Raw genomic sequence first — 24,837 nt, 5'->3', positions numbered from 1 at the left:
CCTTGGCGTTTGCCCTCAGAAGTTTGCCTTTCCACGGTGCTAAGCGAAGTCTTTTGCCAAAGGCAGTATCACCGAGGTGACTTAGTAGCAACTAAGAGGAATCATCGGCAGTATCGTTATAGCGTCGACTAAATGTAAGGTAAATTTCCGCCACGCTGGTGGGATTAATGAGACCAGTCTCTCCCTAAATCCTAAACGGTAGACACAGCACGCGTGAATGCGTGTGTTATCGTTTCATCATTGAAGAATCAATAGTTGTGAGCTGTTTTTGTTTGTTACCCTACAGTTTGATCGTGTACAGTTGATGGTTATATAGAAGCTTACTTGGCGTGTTTTTGCTCGATTTCTATGGCCGTACTGCACACTTGAGAACCGATGCTCACACTTTCCGGATAATGCAGTCACTAATGAGACGACACTGTAGTATACGCGTGGTAGCACACACCCGCCAACGCACGATTCGCCAGCTGCCAAGATTCACCCAACCACGGAAAAGTTACGAGATTAACCGGTTGTGGAAAACACCGATAGAAGTCGTAGAAAAAATGTGCGGTGAAGAATGATGCTTGACACAGTGTCTTTCTACTAACGCTAATCTTGCAGATGCCGTTACTACTACGCTGTGCGAAACCACGTGGATCCACACAACCTGCTACTTTAAGTATCAGCGCCACCACTCAGGTGTGACAAGTGACATCATCAATGGAGGTGGAGTTTCTTTCAAGACGAGTGACAATACGGTATTTCTGGACCACACAAAATACTCCGAAATCGCTCAGTATCGATGCAGTGGCCTCAGTGGCACTTTTGATCAACTGACGAATGCAACTGCAACATAGAAGTAGGAGCAAACATATCCATGACTTCGGCTGCTCAGTTCAAAGTTTGATTTCAAATTGCGCAACCTATCAAGCACCAGATAGCTTCGCACGGAAGTCTTTTCTTTTTCATGAAGGGCGAGCGATGTCATGTTAACCGTATGAAGACGCTTTGGTTCAGACTTGTAGAATTCAATTGTCAAGAAAGGCCCAAGATGTTAAACTGGTTCAGAGGTGATTCACGAGCGACAGCGAATGACTTCTGTTGTCACACTTGCACAGATTTGGTTTTCCACGTTGCGTTGGGGAAAAATAAGTGATGTAGATCAGAACACGGTAGCCGGCGGGGGAGAGGAGGAAACGATACAAAAGAGCACAACCTAGTGCCTGCTTGGTAACGTGGACTAGCCGGCGGTTGAGAGTCACGCACCAGAGGCGAAACATCAAAACTACCCGAGCAGATCACGTAGCTGCATACACGTGTTGCACAACAGGGACAAAAACAATATTTAAGCCCAACTAAACATGAGCACGACTTTTGAGGGCCTTGTGAGGCCTCAATCACAAGCTGCAAGCAACAACTTACAATAGAAGCGCTACGACAATTCACCAAACTACATGAACTAGACAGCTCGAGCATTCGCGTGATCACGGCGCAGCAAGCACTCTCTGACATCGTCCACAACGTCGTACAAAAACCCTTGACAGACCCGTTCTTCTACAGACAAGACAAGGGCGTTCGTACCTCTTTCAGGGCCGATGCAACTGAGTTATCTGTTCGTGCCTCCTTTGCTGTCTCCTCGTCATCAGAACTCGGGGCATCTTTAATCCACGCGATGGGATGTCGCGGCCCAAGGTTTACATTGAGGGCAGCTAGAGCGTCTTCGTGTGTGTATTTTGGAGTCTGAAAAGTTGAGAATCTTCACGCAGATGGATCCATAGCTGTAGTACGATGTAGGTCACAGTGCGCAAATACTTTGGGAGTATGGGAGAATCTAGGTATTAGCGTCATTCTGCCACCAGGATGTAGCTCTATTGTCCAGCTTTACGGGTGTGGAGCTGTTTAGTTTTCAGCTCTAAACTAAACAGAAAGGACTGTGAGGTCGTTTTCAGTCCGCTTATAAACGAGAAGGCAAGTGCGGAGTCGCAGCTGGAAATGGCGTACCTGTAGATGCTACGGGATTCGGCACAGGTCCTGTGTCATAGCAATGTTGCGTCGGAATATTGTGAGGTTACACAGACACTTGCTTGGCCTCACCGGTGGAGGAAACGTCCAGTCCCGTATGCTTTTTAGCGTCTTATCCTTGACGTATCTAATACACCCAACACATGAAAGAAAAAAGGAGTTAATTCGGTAATTCCATGCTGCGAGAAGCAATTTGAGGAGGGAAAATTCATCAAATAAAGAAAACGTTACCAATATCAATATATGGAGCTGCTTTCTATCCGCGATTTGTGGGTCCGTCTGTCCGTCGTATTGAGCAACTACCTTGTTAATGAATCACACAACTATAAATGCATTCCTGTTTCGTCTTAGGGCGACCCTCGTTCGGCAGCCAGAATCGGATCTGTGTGGTAGCTCTGCGACGAAGTCGCTACCCCATATTCACTAACGAGGTGCGGGCAGGCCCCAAGGCACGGACGTCTCAGCAATATAAATTCAATCATTGTGTTGAGCAAAGCTTTTAATAAGGATACTAAAGTCGTGATGTCTTTTTGTCGTTTATATAAATATAGTAATGCTTGTCAAGTTTCTTGTATCTACCGACTGGCGGAGACGGGAATTGTGGTGAAGACACAGAACTGCCGTCGAGACAGTGTAACGAATACGAATCTCCCCCGTGTAACCTACTTGTGCCGCAGTCGGACTTCATCTGCAAGATGTCGCTTGTAAGTATCCCATTTTACTGCTTGGAGGTACTGGTGCAGCAGTTCGCTGTCTTCTGGCAGAGGTCCGCTGGCTAGGTCGATAGATCTCTTCATTTCGTCAGTGAGGCTCTACACGGACAGAAGTGTACACAGCAGACCAGGCGTTTCCGGCACCGGTTGCTCAAGCGTAGCACCTCACTGAGCAAAAACAGCAACAAGGCACTCTACATGCTTGCACAAGAGACACGTAGCGCCAGGACATCTTTCCTTCAGAATTTGAAGCTTCGTAGCACGAGTACGTGAATTGGATCATCTCATTTGTTGAGCGTTCCGTCCCGCCGAAAAGCATCATGAAAGGTGACTACAATTAAGCCAGCACCAGAAACATCCGTCGTCACCTGTCCCATTTAAGCACAAAGCTGTGCTGAAGAACTGTCGTACTTTCAGGAATTGCCTTTTGTCGATGCTGAAAACCTGCAGCACACGAACGTCGGCGTGGCCGGGAGGTCAAATTGACTTAGAGTCGCACCTGCCCAAAACGACAACTGGAAGGAATGAAATCTCATGTCGAGTGAATGTGTTTCGTCAAGCGGAACCTTTTTCATACCAAGGCATCAATCCAGCACGGGCTACGGCAAACATCCAAGTTCTTGTTTCGGAAAACAACTCAGCCAGGTCTGAGAAATGACGTTGACTAGAAAACGCCCAAGGAGAATTGAGAACTGTTGCTGATGAGAGCGGGCTAGACGAAACACAAATCGCTCGTCGAAAGGTCTGCCTACTTGCGCTGCAGGGAATGCAACGAGGGTCACACCGTAGACATTCCCACGTTCTGCGACGATTGCGTTTTTCTCGCCATCGAGGATCTAGTACGCAAGCACAAAAACACGACGACGAGGCCTTGACAGAACTCACATTCCTACCGATTCGTACTACATGGATACCGGAGTCAGCATTCTGAATGCATTCTCCGCTCCGTACTTTCTGCAGGACAAAGTTTTCCGGTGCTGACGTGTGTGGATCCTGCTTCGACTTGAATGCTGATACGTGTTTGTGTCTCTCCGACCACTCCATTTCATGCCGCAGTGGCATCGTCCGATTATCAATAATCTGCAATGTGCTTGAGTTGTCGCACTCAAAGAAATCCACTTTACCTCTCGGGCCCCGTAGATCGACCTTCGATTCAGATTTGCAACTTGAAGCACGAGTGTCTTATTGCCTGAGCTTCTCTTTGGTTTCCTGTCTTCGCCGACTTTTCCAGTTTCCACGGTCGGAGAGTTGTCAGCGCTTTTGGAGACAGCATTGTCCTCTGTCGCTACGCTTTTCCCCGCATGTGTTTCCTGTGTGCAGCAACCAAGCAGATTGGAAAAATGGGCACTGCAAGACCACGAACGGGGGAAAAAGGACACAGAGAACCGCTTCTGAAGGCACGGAGCTATCCCGACACCGCACGATGGGTGAGCAAGCAAGTAAAAGCACAGGTGCGCTGTGTGATGGAGATCCACTTTCCTAGGATGCCTTGCAGTACCGGGCATCCGTGTTGGGCTGTATCCCGTATACTTTCGTGCATCTCTCCTGATGCTTGACCCCGTCTTGTGCCTCCGCGATCATGCGTGTATTTATATGAAATCTGTGCTGAGGTGCCTTTTTTGTCAAGACTCCAGCAGCATGCGAAGGGCACTAAAACCCACCAGCGTGTGACACAGTAATTCCTCACTTGCTGCTCAGAAGAAATTCCTGCTGGGGAAGTTGGAGGACGTTTAGATCTTTCATAAACGTCGTGTCTGGGAACCAGAAGCGCCTCTTTTGTAAGCGTCTCCTGCCAAACTTTGCCATCGGCACCCGCCTTACCGACGGAATTGAGGAGAGACAGACGTGAGGAACGTCTTACCCGTTTCTTTGTGACAAGATTCATGCTCGCGTCTACGTTCATTGATCGCAGTGCAAGAACAGTTCCTGACTCGACGAGAATGACCTGACTCGCCTCCTCGCCTTGTCTCAGAATAATCTGGATAAAGGAACATGGAACGAGTCCATTTCATATTCCTCATGCGCTTTCAAGGTAACACCCGCACTAATTTATTGGTACGGCACGCACCACTATACATCTCGCTGGCGAATCAAGGAGGTACGGTGACGGTGAAGTTCATGGTTTCGCTGTTCAGAACACTGGAGTAGTTTCCTGCATTGATAGCTACAGCACGCACTTCCCAGTGCAAACATTTGTACATGCCTATTTACGCACGCATGTAGAGAATGGTATTATAGGTTACCCTTACTTCCTCAGAGGCGGTTGTTGTGGCGGGTGCATTCTCACGATACTTTCTCCCAGCAGGGACACGCTCACATGTGGGCCAGGATAGCTGTGTTCCTTGAGCTTCTCGGCGAGAGCCTTGATGTCTGTGTCAGCGCATCCTCTCAGGAACGGTAGGCTCTGCAGGAAATGGACGCTGAAACACAAATATCAAGCAGGCGTTTCCTTAAGTGTGTCCTATCGCGCATGACACACAACAGTAACTGTTTCGTTTACACATTGTAAAGGAGTGCCTCTGTTGGTGACAGTAATGGGCATTGTTCGACATTCAAGTGTGTTAAGCGGATCCTTTTTGAATGTGGGACAGACAGGAAGTGTGATCACCGGTAGCAAATGCCTATCCGCTTACTGTTTTTCAAACATCTCTTTATGTTTCCGCATGGCCATCGTCTGGTACGCCTCTCTTGTCAGTACTGGGATCGGGCGGTAAACGGCACAGCAGCACGTGTGTCAATGTCTGTTCTTCATTTGTATTATTTCGAACGACGGACTTCTGACGAGTTCAGTTTTGGCTCCGCCGGTGCTTACACTGCACCCTATGTCCTGGTGGCATTACCATTCGACGATTTTTTAAGGGTACAGAGAGTGTCACAAGAGTACCTGCGGCAGGCTGCCCCTTCATATGCGTCACAATTTGTCAGTCGTAGAGCATTGTTCCTATACAAAATAGAGTATGCGGGTATCCAGGATGTTCCTCGAGGAAGAACCGGTTTTGCTCACCGAGTGTTCCTGTTGTCTCCAGACATACAACAGTCGCCGCCCGAGGCTTGTTCTCCATTAGTGCCATTTCCCCAAAACCGCCTCCAGATTCAAGAATGGCAACCTGTTGGAATGTTTCACTGGTCGGCGTTAAAGGCGCCTGGACGGACACTCTGCCGCTGAGGATAATGTAGTACTTGTCTCCCCAGTCGCCATATCGGAAAACTACCTGTTTGGCAGCATAGGCCTCGTAGGTGAGACTCCTACATAGGGATTTCTGCGTTGCTTCATCGAGCTTCGAAAAGAGGTTAACGTTGCTGATCACTTGAAACATACCATCGATATCATCTGCCTGTCTCATAATGCAAAAACATGACACAGAGGGGAACTCGAAGCATGATACAAACGTAGACTGCTAGTCAATGAAGCGACACACGAATCGCATCACTCAAGATCATCCGCATGAGGGAAAGTACCATGCATGGTGATTTCATCATTAGCTCTGGTACTCCATTATTCGTGCGTTACAATGAGGAAACACCCCCAAAATGCCTTGTGCATCTACTGGAGGCCTGGAGTAACGTGTTTCATTAAGAGCACTGGAAGACCGATGTAGCCAGAAACCCTCATGTGGTGCCAAAACAATAAAACTGTAGTTCCCTAAAGCGTCTGCTCAGACGAAACTGCCACTGAGGCTTGCAGCTACGGTGCCTCCTCAAGCTCAGCCCCAACACAACGATTTAGAACAGCTCGTGCGTTTTCCTACTGTTCTATCCTTGGGGTCCTGCATACAAGAGGACAGAGTGAAGGGGCAACGCCTAACGTGACAGCGAGTACACAGCAACTGGACTTTCCACATCATCTGACTTTTGCTTTACGACCACTGATAGTCAGCCCTTTTGCTCTTGAGGGAACGCCCGACTATGTGACAGCTAACAAATGGAAGTCAGAATCAGTCACTTGAGTTACAGCAGACGACTGTGACCTAATCATCGATCCGCATTCGACGCCTCCGCAGGTGATCCTGTAGTTTCTCTCGTGCAGCACATGCCTCTGAAAATGCTAAGAGTTCGTACCTTCGATGCAGCCTCCCGCAAGGCTTCCAGCTGAAGGAAAGTCAACGAGCCTTTCATTTCTGTTTTGCCTGTTCTGGTAGATAAAAAGAAGAGGATTCGGGCGAAGTCGGGTTGCAGGATGACTCAAGTCGGTGGTCCCAAGAAGTGTCCAATCGTAGGAAAAGAGCATGGGGCTCTTGGGTGTCACGAAAGTACTGACGGTTGCTTCCACCTCCGCTCATCAGTCAACTCCAAAAATAAATTTCATGTCCATGAAAACAGGTAATGAGGCAACTAACGTTCGGTAAAGCGGATACTCAATCATCACTCTGCAAAACCAAGGCGAGAATGGGTCCTTGAAGAGCCCCGAACGGGGCCCTAGTTCACTTCAGGTGGCCACTCCCGACAGTATGGTTGCTTCCACGACACAATAACACAATAACGAGAACGTGATGTCTTTCTGTCAGGCGTCATGCTTTCGAAAAATATCAGAGCGAACGGTCACCCTCTTACAGTATTCGGCGTCTTCTCCTGTACCAAAAGCCGCGCAGCCTCTGGGGCACCACCCACGGGAACGTTACGATACCAGAGTTTTGCACATCTGGGCTGGCTGGGCTTGCTGGATGCTTTTATCGTACATCTACAAAAACAGAGAACATAAGTCATTTTTCTGAAGACAGCGCGGCCGTGAGTATCATTCGTTCGGGAGATGAACTACATGTCAATGCAAAATGAAGTGTCAGGCCTTCTCTTTTAATGCCGTGTATTCTTTCGTCGGCGTGGGGCGGAAACTGTTTACTTGATCCAGCTTAGAACAATATACATGAATAGTTCCACAATTTTTTCTTCTCGACTTGTATTCGAGGTAGCTATACCAGTAGAAGTCTCATCCTTGCTTCTTCTAAGTAGGTGTCGGCCGGAAAAACGAAAATTGCATGCTTGGTTTTTCCGATTATGCTGTCATAATTTTTAGGTCAAAACGGTCGCACCTCATCAGCTGCTGTCTACATATCTTGCGAAGGTGTCCCTTTCCAGCATTGGCCTATTTGTGGTTGTTCTGTCAGTGACACCAGGAGTCGGTTATCCCACTTTCAAAACGAGTACATTCCTCTCTGAGGGTGGCGAAATTCACAGCTTAACAATCGCTGGGTCATCTTCACGTACACCCTTTCTGGGCAGCTTTTTTCCCTTGTGGACAACAAAAACTACGGCAATTCAAAGTTAGTCGTGTGTTGAAGTAAGGTGAATCGGGCGTGTGCGTAATTTTGTCTCACTCGAATACTTTATTTCGTGTGTGTGTTCGTTAAAAAACAACCACTATCACAGTATGCCAGACTTATGCACTCAGGCCTGCTCCCTCTACGGATTTCGATTGTGAACTTCCGCTGGTCCATATTCGCGGCCTCGAAATCCTTATTTCTTGTTCTGCAGTCGAGAAGCTGGCACTGCGGAGAGTTCATTGGTTCGTAGCTTTGAGGTGATGTTTCATGCCTTGTCTAGAACGGGCACGGGTGCAAAGGGGAATTGTACTGAGTAGCGTCATTCCTATCTAGCCATATTAGAAGATAACCTGTGGCACAATACGGAAATCCTCCCGTTGGTCAAGCCGAAGTGTTTCGCTCGTGCAATCACTGGGAGGTTACCATAGGCTCTCCTCTACTTCACGACCAATTTATTATCTGTGCTTACCGTAGATCATACTATATATACTATGCGTACTGAAGAAACGTCAGCTAGCGTAGCAGTGAGAACCGGGGCGCCCGAACCTTTGTGGCAACCCAGACATAATTTAAGGGCCCCTTTGATTACACTCTACGAACTCGTATGGACCATTATTGAAGGAGCGGGATACGACCCTCCATGTTTGCTGATAGAGGCCTCCTGACGCACGTAATTCAGAGTTGTGCTTCGGTCACGTCAGTAGAACTCACATGTCATCATTCTTACTAATTCTGTCAGTCCATCCATATTCGGAACACTAAGGTATTTTCAGTAGCACACCAAGACAAGGATTACGCTTTCCGGTGTTTCTATAAGGAAAAAACCAGGTATGTGAATCATTGCGGGCTCACCGATGTCACACAGAGATGATAGTGTTTTAGAGCGACAGCCCATCTTAGTCTGTGTTGCGGATAAACTAATTCGAAACATCCGTTGCATTCCCAGTATGCAGTCACTACAGTAGACACATCACAGGAATGCGAGTGGTGAACATCGGCACAGACTGCGACGTTTTCAGTCATCTAGCGTAAGTGAAAGTCTTGTGCTGGACCTGTAGTTTCTCGTTGGCCTTCTCGTGTGGCAAGTCTCTGATAATGGAAACAGGACACAGATCACGTAGACTGCCGCACCAACCGCAACATAGAACAGCCATTTAATGAACACCAATTAGATGTGCTTTTACGAAACCGCTCCGACTGACCAGCATCGCATCTACACATCGTCCTAGGAAACTGTTCCGTTGCGCAGACACTGCTGCAGATTTTCGGGGCCTTGTGACTTTTTGAGGTAGCTTGCCTCACACACAGAATATTTAGCTAATCGTGTCGTCGCTGGCTGCTATCGCTTCGTTTAGCCACCTGATAGTGCGTTGTACTGTTGGCCCCCAGAACACATCCAGTGCTGGAAGGGAATTTCAGTGTGTTACCGAAACCAAAGAGATGGCACACAGTTTTTCGACTCGTCGCATTTTGGAAAAAGCCAAAATGTTTCTTAATCATCATGAGGATCCCACTTCGGTCCTCCACCCGCCGCGCTAGGAACCACCCTACATGCTGTTGCCGACACATGACACCAGCGGCTTACTGCATCTGCTGAGTGGTTCCTCTCTCAGAAAGAACGCTTGACTAAAAATGCGCACTGTCCTGTACCGTGCTATTACTGAAGACGAATGTTCTTTTGCTTTACCTTGGTTCTCGTTTTAATGCTTCTTGTGTTCCTTTTTTGACTGGCTGTATATCCTGCGTCTCTTCCGGGAAACATTGACCAAGCGCTGCATGCAGATATTCGTTGTCGTGAAGACGGCAGTGCCTCACGTGTGCCCCCCAGATGCTTGTTGTTCATGTGAGAATCCGAAAGTACAACTCTTATACTACCACGTTGCGATTGGTTTCTGCCGATCCACGTTTTCATCTATCTCTTCTCCCGGGAGTCTACACACAAAGGCGACTTTCGATCAAGACAGTTCTCTCGGTGGGTAGGAATGCTTGTCTTCCTACCGCACTTTCCAAGGCCTGAGTATAGAGTGCCAGTGGCGACGAGTGTTTCGATCAAGAGCATTCATATTCTCCCGCGGCAAATTTCGGACGGCGGACCAACAAATGGAGTCTGCCTACACTTCTGTGGAGTTCCGTGGCCTTGTCTCGTTTCCCTGCCGCCAGCGTCCCGGACAAAAAGGGCGGAAAAAACCTTGTTTATAGGCGGCACCTCATACCACCGCAAAATCGACTTTTTATGCGCGCAGGAGTGTCTCCAGGTCTCCAATTCCTCTTCCTTCTTTTCACGTCTCTCGTTCTCCGAAGCCCGCCTTTGTCTCTGACGTTGGTGTCGTCCTCCACGCGTTTCCTCCGCACGTCCTCCTCCGTTGTCAAAACTCCTAGCCGCTTCCAGTGTCTTCCCAGAAACTGTCGTTTCCAGGGGCAGGAACTGTCTCCGTAGACGTTTGTCTTTCCTATTCTCTCTAAGACTGTCCCTGTTCCGCTACACGAAGAAACATGACTTTTTCCGACGCCTCGGTGTCTCTCTCAGACGGCCGTCACCAGGATGGACCCACTGGCCAGTCTGCCGGAGCCCCGGGCGCGAGGTCCGTTTCTCCCGGAAGTGGAGAGTCGCTTTCACGGAAAAATGTGTCAGAATCTGATTTGCCGCCTTCTGTCTCAGCTCGCTGGCCTTTCTGCAGTTCTCGTCGACGCGCTGCAGCCCTTGTGTCCATCCTCTCTTTTTTTGCGTGGTCCGTGGACACCTTGTTTCCGACAAACGCAGACACGCAGAAGCAGGACCAGCCCTTGAGGGCGCCCCCCCATTTCTCTTTCTCGCCGTCACTACTCTACGCAGAAGCCCGTAAGTTGCCATGTCGCGTCGATAATGGGGAAAACTGCGGGGAAACGTCGTTTTTATGGACTGAGGTCGGCGACAACGAACCAGAGAAGGGAAAGCGAGAGAATGGAAGGCGAGGGGCGCACGGGAGACCTTCGTATGTCTGATAGAGTTGATTGTGAAATGTGTCTGCATTCTTTTATCTGGGGAAGGGAGATCATGAGGAAAAGATAAAGGCACGAAGCCGGGTGTCACGGCTGTTCAGATGTCTCACACTCGTGGAGAAGCCCGTGAAGTGTTTCCAAGAGCACTAGGTCTCAGGCAACAAGAAAGACTCCTCCGTGGTGAAAAGGGATCGACAGTCACGGGCCTCTGTGAAAGTGAGAGGGTCCGCTTACTCTGCATGCAAATCGGTTATTTTGCGGGTGGGAGTGTGTAGAGACTTTATCAGAACCATGCAGAGGTCACGACGGATGGAAAAAGCAACGGCACTACGAGGGAATTGACGTGCATGTGGACGCATAGGCAATGCACAAGAAGTCGGTGTGGAACAGAACAAGCAACGTGGGCGCCTTGAGATATTTTCAAAGGACGCCAGGATGCAGGAATCAGCGTGTTCAACTTTCTTGTCGGGGGTGTTCTTGCCTCTCGATGCGTGTTCGGTGGACCATCGAGCCACGGAACTGAATGTGCAACCGTGCAGTAACTGAGTTTAACAAGCTATGGCGAAACTATCGGTTAGTTCCAATGCCCAGGGTGGAGAGATTTCAACTCCGCGCTTGACTGTGACGGGATTGCGTGTGTGTATAAAAGTTTGTCATATCAACTTAGATAGAAAATCAGAAGGTTCAGCTGAGAGTGTTCACGCTCCGCACGTGTGGCGAATTCTGCCATGCTCTGTGCTATGGTTCAGGAGCATCTCCCGGAAAGTCTCGCGATTTCTACCGATTACTGGGAGTGAAGAGGAACGCGACACCACGCGAAATCGACAAGGTCCGTCTTGATTCTACTACGGATTATTCACTCTCAGGTCGCTGTTACCTGCGTACCTGCGTGTGTATAAATATGTACCTATAAATATAGACGTTGGGAAGTAGATGGATGTGTATTTCGAGTGAGTTAAGGAAATGGCCAGCTACGTCTTCGGCATGAAATAACGTTTCTTGGGTGTGGACAGAGATACCACGCGCGCGCTGAGGGATTGAAAAAGAAGCACTCGTGCCACTTCTCATGCCTTGCAGAGGAGCCCCTCAGGTCTCATAGAGTCTTAAGCGTGAGAGGAATGCCGACTTACAAATGTATGTACAGGCGTATCGGAAATTGGCGAAGCAGTATCACCCTGATGTGAACCCTGGAAACGAGGAGAAGTTCCTTGACATTGCAAAGGCTCACGAGGTGAGACAGCCGAGCAGCAGGAGGAAGTGTACAGACACGAGTGAGAGGAGGCCAAAGAGCCATTTCCACAGAGATGACACTGCGTCCTACCCAGGTTTGCTTCCACGCGTGTTCGTATCTCACTGCTGCTTCCGTTTCTGCATTCTGGCTGCCCAGTTTGACCGGGAAACTCACTGAGCCTCTTCGTTTGTCTGTCAATTAGTTACAGGTGGAGGTGTTCTCACTACTCTTTACCCCTCGCGCTTCGTTTCCATGTCCATCATTCTGCTGACAGGCGAGTCTGTTCTTCAATTCGTTCTTTTGCTTCCTAAGCCGAAGCGTTGTCTTCGTCTCCTTGCCTACTGCCTACTTGTCTCTCTGCAGCTGTCTATATAGTTATAAAAGATAAATGCTTATGTATATGCATACACGTTTGGAGATGTAGATCTGAGGGAAAGCGGATTTATAAAAATGCTTCGTCGCATGCGAGAGTCTGTGGCAAGTGCGAGGGTAAATGTGTCAACTGTAGATCTTCGTTCCTGCGTTCCTGCACGACGATTCCCTCACCCTAACGCTCGTCGTGTAAAAAAAGGCACAGACACGTCTCTCCGCGTCGTACACATACATATCTATATCTCTATATATGTATATATATATATATATATGCGTGTATCTGTTTATTTCAGGTGCTTAGTAATGAAGAACAAAGAAAAAAGTACGACATGTTCGGAGAGGCAGGACTCGGGGAAGGAGGCGGGCCCTCGCCTGCCGAATTCGGAGGCAGCCCCATCGATCTGTCGGATCTTTTCGGGTGAGAAGAGAAAACCGAAACGGAGCAGCTGTCGCCTGCTTCTGCATTCAAGCTTGTTTTTACCCGAATTCCATTTGGCCCCGACCGTCGCACTCACAGGACATGCGAGTGGATGTTTCGCGAGATCGGTATACTTCCCTGTGTTCGTGTGTGCTAGGGGAAATATGTCGTGTCAGTTCTTTGGAGAAGCAGGTTCCGAACACCCACTATAAATTGACACAAAGAAGTTACCGTGTCCTCCGCACACAGCCGGCATCCAGAACACAAAGACCCCAGTAGTGTGACTTGCGCTGTGCGCACGAGTGTAGTGACACGCATTCCTGGACGTATAGACACTGCGGAGGTCGTCGGATTTGTGCCGGTGAGTGCTTACACACGTGTACAAGCGGTGCGAGTCTTGATGTGTGTATATTTTGTGAAATGGTAAAAGCAATGCTCGACTAGCTGGACTGGGAGTGTGTCTTTCTGTGCCCGTTTCGTTCAGCGGGATGTTTGGCGGGGGAGGTGGAGGCGGTCCCAACATCAAGTTTTCTTTCGGCGGAGGTGACGGACCCCCCTTTGGAGGCGGCTCTGAAGGATTTGGAAGCTTTTTTGGTGGCAACGCCGGAGGGTTTCAGGAGGCCTCTCCTAGCAATGCCAGTTTGTATGACGCTGAGGACGACGAAGTCGACGAACTCGGCCCACAGGCTGTTCAGAGAGTCGTCGAGGGCAGAGACTTTGTGTTCTTTCTCGCGCTTTACAATCCTAGGTGCCGTCCTTGTCGACAACTCAAGGATGAATTTGTCAAGGCAGCCAAAAGGATGAAAGGCATCGTCCCGGTGAGACACGCGGGACGACAGTGTCCGGGACTCGGTACCTAAAAATCACAAAAACTGGTCCCCCTTTTAAGGCGACAGATATCATCTCCACAAGGCAAACCACCGTACCCCAGCACCCCTGCGAAGGCGTGCAAACGTGTTTCGCATTCCATACAGACACATGTATATGCATATAGATATATATATCAACGTTTCCACGTGTGAGTGTGTCCGGATGCATTATCATTTGTGACGATAGACTGGACTCCATCGAGAGGTTTTAAGTCTATTTAGATGTACGTAGAGAGTACACGTCATCTGAGGCCTTGGAGTTTACTGAAATCCAACACGCTCTGCTGCCTTGAGCAGTACAGGGACGGGGTGGCGCATAGCAGTCAGGAAGCACTTGCTTGCTTGTACCGTGAGAAGGGCATTCATATTGAGTGTTCCAGGAAACTGTCCGTTGAGCCGGTGTACAGCGGTGAATGTTTAGACTTACATAGGAGGAAGGAGAGGAAAACGTGAAGGGTCTTGTTCGACGACTCGGGGGGCGCTGGCGTGCATGGAAGTCTACTGTTGAGCAAATCTGTGGTCACTCTGAACAGTTTGGCGCCATCAACTGCAGTCGCTTCGGAAACATCTCCTACTGCAAAGAGGCCCAACATTACCCCACCCTGCTCTTCTTTCCTGCCGACAAGCACTCGAAGCGTATTGACTACCGCGGAGAGAGGTAGGGGAGACGAGGGCAGGAGAAGGAACAGTAGAAAGAAACAACTTACCAAGACACATTGCAAACACATGGAAATGAAGTGAGAGAAAAGCGAGAGAGAAAGAAGGGCCGCAGCATGCGGAGACGCAGGTGCTTTCCAGAGACGAAATTGAGTAGGATGTCGAGTCAGGTGTGTGCCGCGTGCAGAGAAACAAAGAGGAGACAAGGTGGAGGAAGTGAGGATAGGCACCCAAGAGGGACGGAAGGAACCATATGGACAAGAGAAAAGGCCACAGACGTTTCAAAGAGTGTGTTCCTCGTGTGGAAATCCAATGTGAAGTGCACGGGCGGGTGTTTGGAACGGAAATGCCATGTTCGGTTTTCAGCAAATTTCAGAGCCGTCTACATGCGTCGACAAATGCCTGTTTGCCTACTGTTCGCGTGACTGTTTTGAACAGAACATCTGCCGCTATGGTTCGCTTCCTGTCTGAGAACCTTCCTTCCACTGTTGTCGTCCTCACGGACGATTCGATGGAGGGGTGGATTTCCACGGATGCGCAGAAACCCAAGGTACGCAGTAATCAGATGAGATCTGAGAGACGTGCAAAAGGGGTACCAATCTTGTAGTGTCAGTTTGTTCCAGGGCTTTTTGGAGACTGTCGCCGCTTTTCAGATTTCACGCAACCGAAACTGGGGGGAGCTTCACCGAGGGTTTGAGAAAAATCTGCGCACTCCAAACCCCATGCGGCTGTACTTTGTTCGAGACTGTAGAATCGCTGGCGTGTCTTCGCGCGTGGCTACAGGGCGTTTGAGAACCGCGACGAGGCCTTCCGAGTGTCTCTGCAGCTGCGGACACATTGTGTTTCCGATGTAACTCTTTTCCAGTGACAACAGACGAAACGCGAGGGTCGTGCTTTCCCCTCTGATGCCTTTAGTCCGGATTGTTGGTTCTTCTGTGGTGCATCGTTCAGGTCGTTCTCTTCACGGACAAAAGAGGCATTCCGCCTCTCTTCAAGTACCTGTCCTATCAAATGCGTAACCAGGTCGCGATGGGGGTTGTCTTCAAAAACCAGAAGAACCTTTTGAAGGCATTCGGGGAAGGTCTCGAATATCAAAGGAAGCATCGCACACACACGCACAGCGATAAACCACTTCCCGCGGAAATTGTCTTTCCTTCGCTCCTAGCCGTCGATGACATTGACCTTCTCACGGGCGAGTGGATCGATGTGAAAAACCACGTCAACCAGGAGCTGCTGACGCTCACGTTTTCTCGGCTTGCGGCGAAAGTAAGGATACGCGAGCCCAAACGACAGGGTGGAACAACTTCGTGTTCTGGGTGTCGGGGAACATGGTTCCACTTCAATAGCGATGGATGGTCATACGCTGATCAAGTTCTGTAGTGTTTGCGGAGCACAGTTACGATGATAGTTATTGAAAATAAGATCCCAGCTCCTCTCATCGCCCCCTTTGATCTTGTTCTGTCAGTCAACGAACTTTGTGGTTGATGGTGATTCGTGGTCACGTTGATGGCATAAATACTGCACATCACTGGTTTTAGATGGGGTTACGTGTAGCATATAAGATACGAGAAACTGCCTTTCGGGGACGATACATACACTGGTACCGGTCGCCCTGCAACCCCTCCGGTACCTTTTGCAGTGTTTGTTCCTGTTTTCCCCGTGTTCGTGCATATTCACAAGGCTCACGGCGTTTGTCTCATCTGGTGTTCTCTGCAGACGGGTTCTTATTTTCGCGTTTGTCCCCCGATGCGTGTAGTGGGTATTTTAGCTCTGCATCTTTTCCTTTTGACTCTGTCCGTGTGTCACGGGTTATTGTGTTCTTTCATTGCCATCACCTTTCACATCCGTGTCTCCTGTCCCCGTCCTTCCTCTCCAGGCACGGACGGCATCTGGCGTTGCTTTCCGCGAGCTCACAGCGAGGCGCGTCTCCAGTGGGGAGTGCAGCAAAGATGATTCGCAGGTACGATGTGAGGTGCGATCTCACCTGGGGTTTCGTTTTTTGTTCATCTTGGTCTCGTCGATCCCGTCCTGTGTCCACAGCGTTGTCTCCCGCTTTCCGGCGAGTAGCGTCTTTCTGTTGTCTGCAGCATGTGCGCGATAGTCTTCCTAAAGAATCAGTTCCCGCGGTACACAGCAGAGTGCCTGTGCCCTTGCTTCAGTTGTTAGTGAGGTGAAGAGTTTCATTTTTGCTGGGGCCTGCTCTGCCTTCTTTTCTGATATCAGTCGCGGCCGCACACGTGCTCCCTCTCGTTTTCCATGCACGTGAATATACCATCACTCTTGCAGGTACACCTCCTTTCTGTGATGTGTTTGCGCCCTTTCGTTCCTGCGAGCTTGTTGGGTCCTCCGCTTTGTTTCTTTTTCAGTTTTGCTTCGTTCTTCTCGTGCCCGACGCGATGGCCGCTGCCTTGGCGCCCAAAGACCTCTTTGCGAAGTTGACAGAACTTGCTGAAAAGTTCAAGCGGGATCCGCTCAAGATCTGTTGGGTTAACAGGGACGCGCAGGTGGGCGCTACTCACAGCCACGGCACCTGCGTTTGACCGAGGAAGTGAATCGAACTAGGCATCCTCCTGACAATCCCCAGAACAGCAAATCCACTAAATAACCAATCACCCGATTCAGAATGCAGAATAATTTTTTAAAAGAGCCAGTACTTAATGGAGGGTACAGTGCCGCACCCAGGCCACTACCGAATTCAGAGCAAACAGTTTGCGTAGCTAGAACAGTTTTTAAAAGGAAAGACGACCAGCTCTCTAGGTGGTGAATGCCACCGAAGGTTTAGGGTTTAGGGCTACCAAGACAGCATTGTTTGCTCTGGTGGAACAGGTGGAAAGTTTTCGCGAGCATCCACGCACATGGAGACAGAATCGAGTTCTTTTCCTTTGACGCATGGAAGAAGACAGATCTCGTTTATCGTATTTTCACGTGCATCTTCGATAAGCGCGCATGAGAGTGTATGCCCTGTTCTTGAAAGAGTCACCTCCGTATTACAGTTGCGTGGGACAGAGATCTAGACAGATTGAAAGTGGGTAGATCCTTTTTTGCAGCATTCTTGCGCCACACAGTCAGGAATTCAAAACACAGCTTTGTGCTCAGTGGCTCTGTGGTAGCTCATCGAAAGGGTTCTCTTTATCTTGAGCAGACACAGACGTTTTCCGATGGCGGAGAAAAGCTTTTTCCACTCTCTCTATCCTCTGTGTTTCACGGGGAGTCCTCTGCTTGCTCACAGCCCGGTTTCACGCGCGTTTTTTCGCTCTCCTCGGACCAAGAAATCGTCTTTCTTGCGTACCGACCAAAGCGGAAGAAATACGAGGTGAGGAGACAACCATGAGGGCGCACTGCTGCATGCATCCAACTCCGACGCGACAGAACTGGGCTTGAAAAAAAGGCTGGATGGGAGTGATCTATCTCATTCCCATCTTACAACGCGAATTCTGCGCCACATTTCTGTGATTTCTCTTGCCACGCAACCCCCACGTATGCACACAAACGCGCATGCATATACGTGCGAGCGCGTTTCTCTATGCCTCGCTCTCGTCTAGCGTTCTGGTTGTCGCACTCTGTCTCGCTTCGGGGCAGTGCCCGTCTTGCTTTCTCCGAAATGCGTGTTCGAAGGGATCTGAAAACACGGCGTGTTTTTTCAAAATTCCGTTTTCGTTGGGATTACCAGACCTGCGATGGCGTCTCGACTTTAAGCAGAGTGAGGAGCGTTCTTGTTTTTTCACAGGTCATGTCCGGCCCTTTGACGCCGGCGTCTCTGGAGTCCTTCGTCAACGACGTGGTATCGGGAGGAAAGCAGCTGACGGGGAAGTTAACCCAGTTTCCGCAGCTGGTGGGGAAGCAAAGGACGAAGACCTCAGGGCACGATGAACTGTAGAAGAGGGGGGGGAGGAAAAGCGATGGAGATGCGATGGTGTATCAGCGAGACGCGCATGCGCCCACTTTTGACTCGTCGAGGGCAGGGGCAGCACTCGGCGCTGTTGACAGTCAAGAGCAACAGCCTCCCCGGTATCGAGAAGAGAGGACATCCCGGATTCTCAGTCAGGCTCGTGCGTCGATATTAACAGAAAGCAGCGACACATATGGTGCTTTCAACATCTTCGGTGCATAGAGGGACAGCGAAATGGTATGCGGATGTCGAGGAGACGCCGCACGCCGGAACACTCCTTAGAATGAACAAAGAGAAATGAGCCTCGGTCCCGTAATGTGGCTGTTTTCGGGTCCGTCCTGTCAGTGGCGTATGCAGAGGGAGCTAGCGAGCTTTTTGTCGCGTTTTTCTCGGTTTCTTTGAAAACTTCCACATGATCAGGAGCACCAAAGCTGGTAGAGAGGGTGCGCTGGAAGGAGAAATCGGCGAGCGTCGTGTGCCGATCTTCCACCGCAGCAGACAGGGGCTTGCGAAGTCCTTCTGCGTGCGCGTGTCTCAACCTACAGAAACCTAGAGAGGCTTGTAGCGCTGTCGTCGAAACCCACTGGGAAACAGAACTGGGGAACACCTTTTCTCTCTCGGTTGTTCGTATCTGTTGTGCATGCCTCAACAAGGAGTGCACAACGCACCCATAATCCATACCTTTGGGTTTGCCGTGGTTTTGTGGCTGCTGGACTGTCTGCGGGGGGAAAGGTCTGTCAGTGGGCGTTTCTCGTTGCATGGCTCATACACGGGTTGTAACCGTCACAGACACTTTGCTTCCTTGACGACAGCGGAATCAAACAGCACCCCGTTTTCACCTGGGGGACTGTCAGGGTGAAACCGCGAGATGGAACTACGCAACGACACAGCAGGGGACTGCCATGGCCATGGAAAACGCTTTGGGGTGAACGGTGAACAAAAGCGAATTCGATTCGTCGGGTTCCCTTTTTTTTGTCGGTATCAAACAATGAGATGCGTAGATGTGTAACCCTTTGGCAAGTCACGAAGTGGGTCGACGTCGGTCCTCAAACGGACACGCGAAAGGAAAGACAGAAGCTACGTGCAGGACGTACACAAAAGTGTTTGAAAGAGTCTTGACAAGCATTCAGACGAGCTAGGTCAGGCTGTCCTCGATTTCGGAGCAGGGACAGCGAGCGTAACGGTACTTTGCTGCTGTCATTGAGTGGAGAAAATGAGTTTGTTTCCTCTTTGCTTTACGGCTGTTTGGCTGTCGTATGTATCTTGTAGGCAATGCTACCGACGGAAAGAAGTTACCGATTTCACAGAAATATGCAGGAAGGTTCTCCATGCTTCTCGATGCCTTTTCTGGGGAACATAGACTACGAGGTGGACAACTGTTTTGCACCTTGAAGGTCTCTGTTTGCAGGATCCGAGCTCCACTGTGTTAGCAGAACCTTCCCTTCACATCTCGTGCCCTCCTTTAGTCGTCACTCTGAATTTGTCCTACCTTCATGCGGTTGATGTCCGAGTTTTTCCAATCAAGTGGCTCTCCATGTTGCCTCTTGCCTGCTTTTCTAATCTTCCTGTCACCTCTATACTTTGTTCTGAAACAACGCGACGGCTGAATGCTAACTCCGGAGTCAGAAGAGGAGCAGCACAGGTACCGGAACTGCAGCTCGGTGCTCTTCACGCCACAATTTTCTGCTGTGGTTTCGTCGAAGCTTTCCCTTCGAAGTGGAAGATATCAATTGTGCACTGCTATGAAACAGTGGCAGCCGCATTATTCCTCATGCATTTCACAAGTAGAAGCGTTTTCTGATACGCTAGAGGGGTTGCCCGAGTACTGTACTGCGCCGGCTAATGTCGGCTGTTTCACGAACAGCAACTACCGCGAGGTCTTCGGTGCAGATCGGTCAGTTCCTCATACCTACAACGGAGACGTTTCACTCTAAAGAGAATAAAACCACAAGCCAATCGAGAAACTGCGGAAGTCGTCGGGGACTTCCTCCGGCTTTCAGACAGATAATCCACTTCCGGGTATAGTGACGTATTATTGTTCAAGTTGCTTTGTGGCTGGATTCAAGCTGTGAAACCAGCACAGGGCAATCTGGTCACCGGCACTTCGCTTCTCCTCTTTGCAGCATAGCAGAAGCATGCTTGTGGCTTGCCCCCTCAAGCGTGGTAAGTTCCTCCAGACTTGTTTGTTTATACTTCTTGCGTGTCCGGCTGAGTGTACGCGCGAGATGTTTGCTGAGGTCCTTCCCTTCTCTGCGGCTGCTTAGTCTTCTGCATGTATTGCTTCCGGCAGGCTGGTTTCTTTCTCGCCTAATTACACTCCTCCCTTTCGGCGCGAGTTGTGCCTGTAGCTCCGTCGCCCATCAATTCGCTTCAGTATCTTTTCATTCAATTTCATGAACAGAAATTTTTCCTTTCGTAGTCATAGTTAAAGGTCGTGGTCCTCTTAGACTCAACCGGTGACAGCAGGCAGATGTGCATGGCACGAGTGTCGTTCGGGCAGGCGCCTCGGACTCGTCGACGGGGATGTATTTGAGAGTCACTATTTTCCGAGGTTTGCGTTCCCAGCCGCAATGCAGAGAGCTTCCATCTCACACTGCAAAAAGAACACAGGCGCGGCTCAAGGGTGAAGCGGCAAAAGAGAGCCGTCGCCGTGTGCACACGCACCTCCGTACCGCTCCGCTGACAAGGGTTCCAAGCGCACCCGTGGAAAAACAAACTCTTCTTTTTCCTGTCCGTTCCAGAACCCCCCACTAACTCATTGAATCAATCCTCTTGATGCCGTGAGGAATCATTACAAGTTGAAACTGTAGGGGGTTTGACTCGAAAAAATTGGCATTCCCGCTGTTCCACGAGCGTGTCTCGCACGCGCATGCAGCTGTGGAAGAAGTTTCTGCAAAAAAGTGGAACTCTTCTGTTGAACGCGTGTTTGAGCCGGAATTCCGATGAAATGGACTGATCCGTCTGCACTTTCACATTAATCTACATTCGTTGGTGTATGGGTCACAATCAGTTTTTTTACTTTGCTTTTTCCCCGGGTGCTTCCCCGGTCCTGTTTGTCTCCCGATTGTAGGTCGTCGCGCCGGAAGTTAGAATTCAGAATTCGGCTGTGCTGCTTCCCTTCGTTCATGTCTCTTGGAGAAGCATCAGCTAGAAAGGTCGGTTTCAAAAAGGAGGCATTTCGTTGTTCTTCGCGTCTGGGAGGTTGAGAGGAGCCCCTGGAGAGCAGAATAAAGCTGGCACTACAGCCAGTCTTACAGAGTGGCGAGAGAAACGCGCAGTCGATTGTGGTGTCTCGAACGCGGACGACCACCATGACCAACTACGACCATGATTACGGAGGATCCCGAGAGGAAGGTGAGTGGATAATAAGACTAAATGACTTTCCGGGCTTCATCGACCTGTACACACTGGCATCTGTTGCATCGTCAATTTTTCGTTCGTCCCGAGAAAAGCTGCCTCCCTTCTCGCGCGCCGCGACCAGTGATGAACGATGTTGATGATTGTGACCCCCCAAATAGTTGACTCTGGTGCAAATCGAATCAGCGTTTATTTCCGTGTAGTGCTAGATAGCCATGAGTATGTCAGGCGGCTTTTATTTGTCTCTGCGTACACGCGTGTAACCACTCGCAGAGTTCAACTGTCCCAAAAGGCGTCCGATTTCTCAGGGCTGGAAACAGAGAGAACCGTCTAGGTTCTATGGAAAAATACAGATGCAGTGGCTACGCCGATCCTCTAACGAAGTGTGAAGACGTGGATAAGAAGGTGTCGTTCGCCGCAGCACGGTGCGCACAAAGTCCTCTGTAGTGGATGCCTCCTCTTTATGCCCATGTGTAATTTGCTTGTTCGTCGTCTCTTGTCTTTTCTTTAGTTTGCTTCATCCTTCCCCTTCCTATCATGATGCTCGTCCGTTATCTCCACGTGAACTGCCGCACCACCTCGTCGCCGACCCCTTGAGACGTTACTATTCCTCCATTGCCACTGCGGATCTGTTGATGTCCTCCCAACTCTCATTCCCCTTCACTGGCTCTTTTTCCTTCTTTCCTGCGTGACTCGTGTGATGGGCCTCCATTCTTTTTATGACGTTTCTTCCCTAGTGTGTCCGATGTTCACAACACGTGTCACACGTGTGTTGCTGGACGATGCTACCGTATTCTCGTGGATTCCGTGTTCGCGTGAATGCGGTGCCTCTTTGTGCCTCCCTCTAGCACTTGTGGGTTTGTCCTTCTGCTTCGCTGGCCTTCTGTGGACGCGTCACCGTGACGGGTTCTGCTTTCTTTTCTGACGTCGCTGCTGCGCCGGGTTCCCGTTTATTCTAGGCAACTGTGCTTCTGTGCTTCATCTGTGCTGTCTTTCTTAGATTCGTCTCTTTACTGCATGTCGACTTTTTGACAAGGGCTCCTTTCACCCAACAAGGTCGTTTCTACATGGTACTCTGAGCACCTTTCTTTTTCGGTTACTGGTGCCTTCCTGTGGGCCTTCTGCCGCGTCTTTTGTCGCCGTCGCTCTCCGTGTTTTCTTCCGGTTCTCACCCGTCTCCTTTGTTCTATGAAATACCTGTTCAACTTTGTCTTTTCCCGTTGTAATCAGATGCAAATGGAGGACGATGTGGATCAAAACTGTCTGGCGCAGAGGAGGGGTGTCAGTATGAGATTGCGAAGAGCGCGCCGAGACCGAAGATGCGCGAGTACGCGAAGAAAGTTTTTAAGAAGTTCGACGGAGAGTCCACAGATAGCAGCAGCGAGGACAGAGGCAAGAAGGAAAGGAAGAAAGGAAAGAAGAAGAAGTCGAAGCACAAGAAGCGGAAGAGCAGCAGCAGTGACGACAGTAGCAGCGATTCAAGTGACAGCGAAAGCAGCGAGGACGAAGAAGGCGTTCCCTTTTTCATGATGGACGCAACCATCAGGTCGGCTTTCGAAGAGAGAAGGCGGAAGAGGAGAGAGGCCCGCAAGCTCGCAAAAAAGGAAAAAAAGAAAGAAAAACGGAGGCTCAAGCGAGAGAAGCGTCGTGCCGAAAAAGAGAAGCGGAAGGAAGCGAAGAAGCGAAAGAAGGAACAAAAGCGGAGGCAGAATGAAGAGTCGTCTGACCAGAGTGAGAGCGAAGGGGAACCTTCAAGGAGGAAGCGGAGACGCTCATCGAGTTCTTCGTCTGAGGGAAGCGACGCGGAAAACCGTGCTTCTTCTCGAGGCTGCGACGGCGACCAGGAAGATGCTGAGTCAAGGAAAAAGGCATTTTCTTCGAGGCGAAAGTCCGAACAGAGCGATGATGGCGGCCAGTCTTTGAGATTGAAGAAGGTAGGCAAGAAGGGAAACAGACCGAACGAATGTTGTTTAGTCTTCCTCTGAACGGACCCATACCAAGCAGGATACGCAGAAGCTCGGTAAGGATCAAGCTGCACGAGACGCATCTTCCAGTGTGTTGAGAGACTTGAAACTGGCTTGTCGCAGTCTCGTCTCAGAGCTGCACATTTGGGGGCGTGCGAAAGTCTTCTGTCAGTCCGTTTTCGCTTCTGTCTAGCGCGTGGGTCACTTTTTTCAGAGTTCTATTTGGTTAAAGACATCCTTAGTTTCACTCAGCAGCACAGTTGTAGCAGGGACTGGGTACACATTTCTTTGTATAGACAGAGTATCTCACTTCCAACCGATATCGTTTTCAAACGAAACACCGCTTCCTACACTGCAAGCGACGCACTAGAGTCTGGTCGTTCGCGAGCGGAAATGACTACAAGAACCGTGTGTTTCTTCGCTTTCTGTCTTGCAGCACAAGTCGAGCAGGTGACTATGAAGCTTTTGAGAATGAGGGAGCAGAGGCAACCAATCCACGAACACTCAGGTGTTTCGGCGGAGTTCACAGGATTTCAGTCCCTCAGCGTTTACCTCTGGATGCATATTTTTTGCGAGCTACGACTAGACAGCACGGGACGAGTGTCCGCGTGGGAGATTTGTCCTATTTGATGTGGCGCAAAATATCATGTAAAGATGGGAAGGATATAAATCTGTCTTATTGCCTGGCGTGTGGTTTGTCAGTCGTCAAAAATCGGGAACCGTCGAATGTTCCCAGTTTTTATGTTTCTTCCTTTGTCTGGTCCCTCTACAACCTTTTGTTGTCGCAAGGCGGCGGCACGACGATGCCCTCCTTACCGTTCCTCACTCCACGTTGCTGTTCTTCGAGTCCTGCGTCTAATAGGGAGACCCTTTAGCGCGAAATTGACCCACGGACTTGTCAGTTGTCTGATACGTTCTCCCTTCGTGAATCTGGTTTGGCGTACACAGGCTCCGCAGTGAGGTTTTCCACTGCAAGTAACTTTTTCGCCACACCCTGGACGGCGCAGTGCGAGACATCGGCTTCCTGAGAGACTACTAATCGGCACTTACGCGGAGTCTAGGAACAAAAATACGGCTGTAGACAAGTCACTGGTGGATGAACTCGCCAAAACAACTGTCAGATCTT

At 49.8% G+C, this 24,837-nt stretch overlaps 4 protein-coding genes across 4 annotated transcripts; 2 read left to right on the top strand and 2 right to left on the bottom strand.

Moving 5' to 3' along the window:
* Positions 1–954: 954 nt before the first annotated feature.
* On the bottom strand, positions 955–5,034 carry TGME49_204468 (hypothetical protein). The gene is made up of 8 exons (XM_018779303.1): positions 4,405–5,034; positions 3,842–4,027; positions 3,470–3,553; positions 3,129–3,161; positions 2,671–2,816; positions 1,984–2,131; positions 1,564–1,738; positions 955–1,487 (listed from the first exon to the last, which is right to left on the bottom strand). The coding sequence occupies exons 1-6, from the start codon at positions 4,618–4,620 to the stop codon at positions 1,993–1,995; spliced, it is 804 nt and encodes a 267-aa protein (XP_018637305.1). The 5' UTR covers positions 4,621–5,034; the 3' UTR covers positions 955–1,487; positions 1,564–1,738; positions 1,984–1,992.
* Positions 5,035–5,105: 71 nt separating this feature from the next.
* TGME49_204472 (cyclic nucleotide-binding domain-containing protein) lies at positions 5,106–6,801 on the bottom strand (the record flags this gene model as incomplete). Its single annotated transcript, XM_018779304.1, has 3 exons — positions 6,467–6,801; positions 5,722–6,052; positions 5,106–5,137 (listed from the first exon to the last, which is right to left on the bottom strand). The coding sequence occupies exons 1-3, from the start codon at positions 6,560–6,562 to the stop codon at positions 5,106–5,108; spliced, it is 459 nt and encodes a 152-aa protein (XP_018637304.1). The 5' UTR covers positions 6,563–6,801.
* A 2,791-nt stretch (positions 6,802–9,592) lies between these two features.
* On the top strand, positions 9,593–21,206 carry TGME49_204480 (thioredoxin domain-containing protein). The gene is made up of 12 exons (XM_018779305.1): positions 9,593–10,814; positions 11,704–11,783; positions 12,099–12,185; positions 12,851–12,975; positions 13,460–13,793; positions 14,378–14,502; positions 14,940–15,051; positions 15,453–15,767; positions 16,378–16,461; positions 16,868–17,005; positions 17,731–17,814; positions 18,229–21,206. Exons 1-12 carry the CDS (start codon positions 10,469–10,471, stop codon positions 18,376–18,378), a joined length of 1,980 nt encoding a protein of 659 aa, XP_018637303.1. The 5' UTR covers positions 9,593–10,468; the 3' UTR covers positions 18,379–21,206.
* Positions 21,207–21,306: 100 nt separating this feature from the next.
* Positions 21,307–24,165, top strand: TGME49_204490 (hypothetical protein; the record flags this gene model as incomplete). The annotated part of the gene is made up of 4 exons (XM_018779306.1): positions 21,307–21,744; positions 22,748–22,817; positions 22,978–23,681; positions 24,148–24,165. The coding sequence occupies exons 1-4, from the start codon at positions 21,718–21,720 to the stop codon at positions 24,163–24,165; spliced, it is 819 nt and encodes a 272-aa protein (XP_018637302.1). The 5' UTR covers positions 21,307–21,717.
* Between the last annotated feature and the right edge of the window lie 672 nt (positions 24,166–24,837).

This window comes from Toxoplasma gondii, chromosome VIIa (genome assembly GCF_000006565.2).
Source record: "Toxoplasma gondii ME49 chromosome VIIa, whole genome shotgun sequence".
Classification (NCBI taxonomy): domain Eukaryota; phylum Apicomplexa; class Conoidasida; order Eucoccidiorida; family Sarcocystidae; genus Toxoplasma; species Toxoplasma gondii.
This window is presented reverse-complemented; position numbering and strand designations above follow the sequence as displayed.

Bases quoted from the DNA above. Each gene is read 5' to 3' on its own strand.
- TGME49_204480 (XM_018779305.1), top strand. From the start codon at position 10,469: ATGACTTTTTCCGACGCCTCGGTGTCTCTCTCAGACGGCCGTCACCAG. The intron at 12,976-13,459 runs GTGAGAAGAGAA...CGTTTCGTTCAG, and splicing joins GATCTGTCGGATCTTTTCGG to CGGGATGTTTGGCGGGGGAG. The intron at 14,503-14,939 runs GTAGGGGAGACG...TGTTTTGAACAG, and splicing joins ATTGACTACCGCGGAGAGAG to AACATCTGCCGCTATGGTTC.
- TGME49_204468 (XM_018779303.1), bottom strand. From the start codon at position 4,620: ATGAACGTAGACGCGAGCATGAATCTTGTCACAAAGAAACGGGTAAGA. The intron at 4,028-4,404 runs GTGAGGAATTAC...TGCTGCACACAG, and splicing joins GAATTTCTTCTGAGCAGCAA to GAAACACATGCGGGGAAAAG. The intron at 2,132-2,670 runs GTAGGTTACACG...TGGGTGTATTAG, and splicing joins GAAGTCCGACTGCGGCACAA to ATACGTCAAGGATAAGACGC.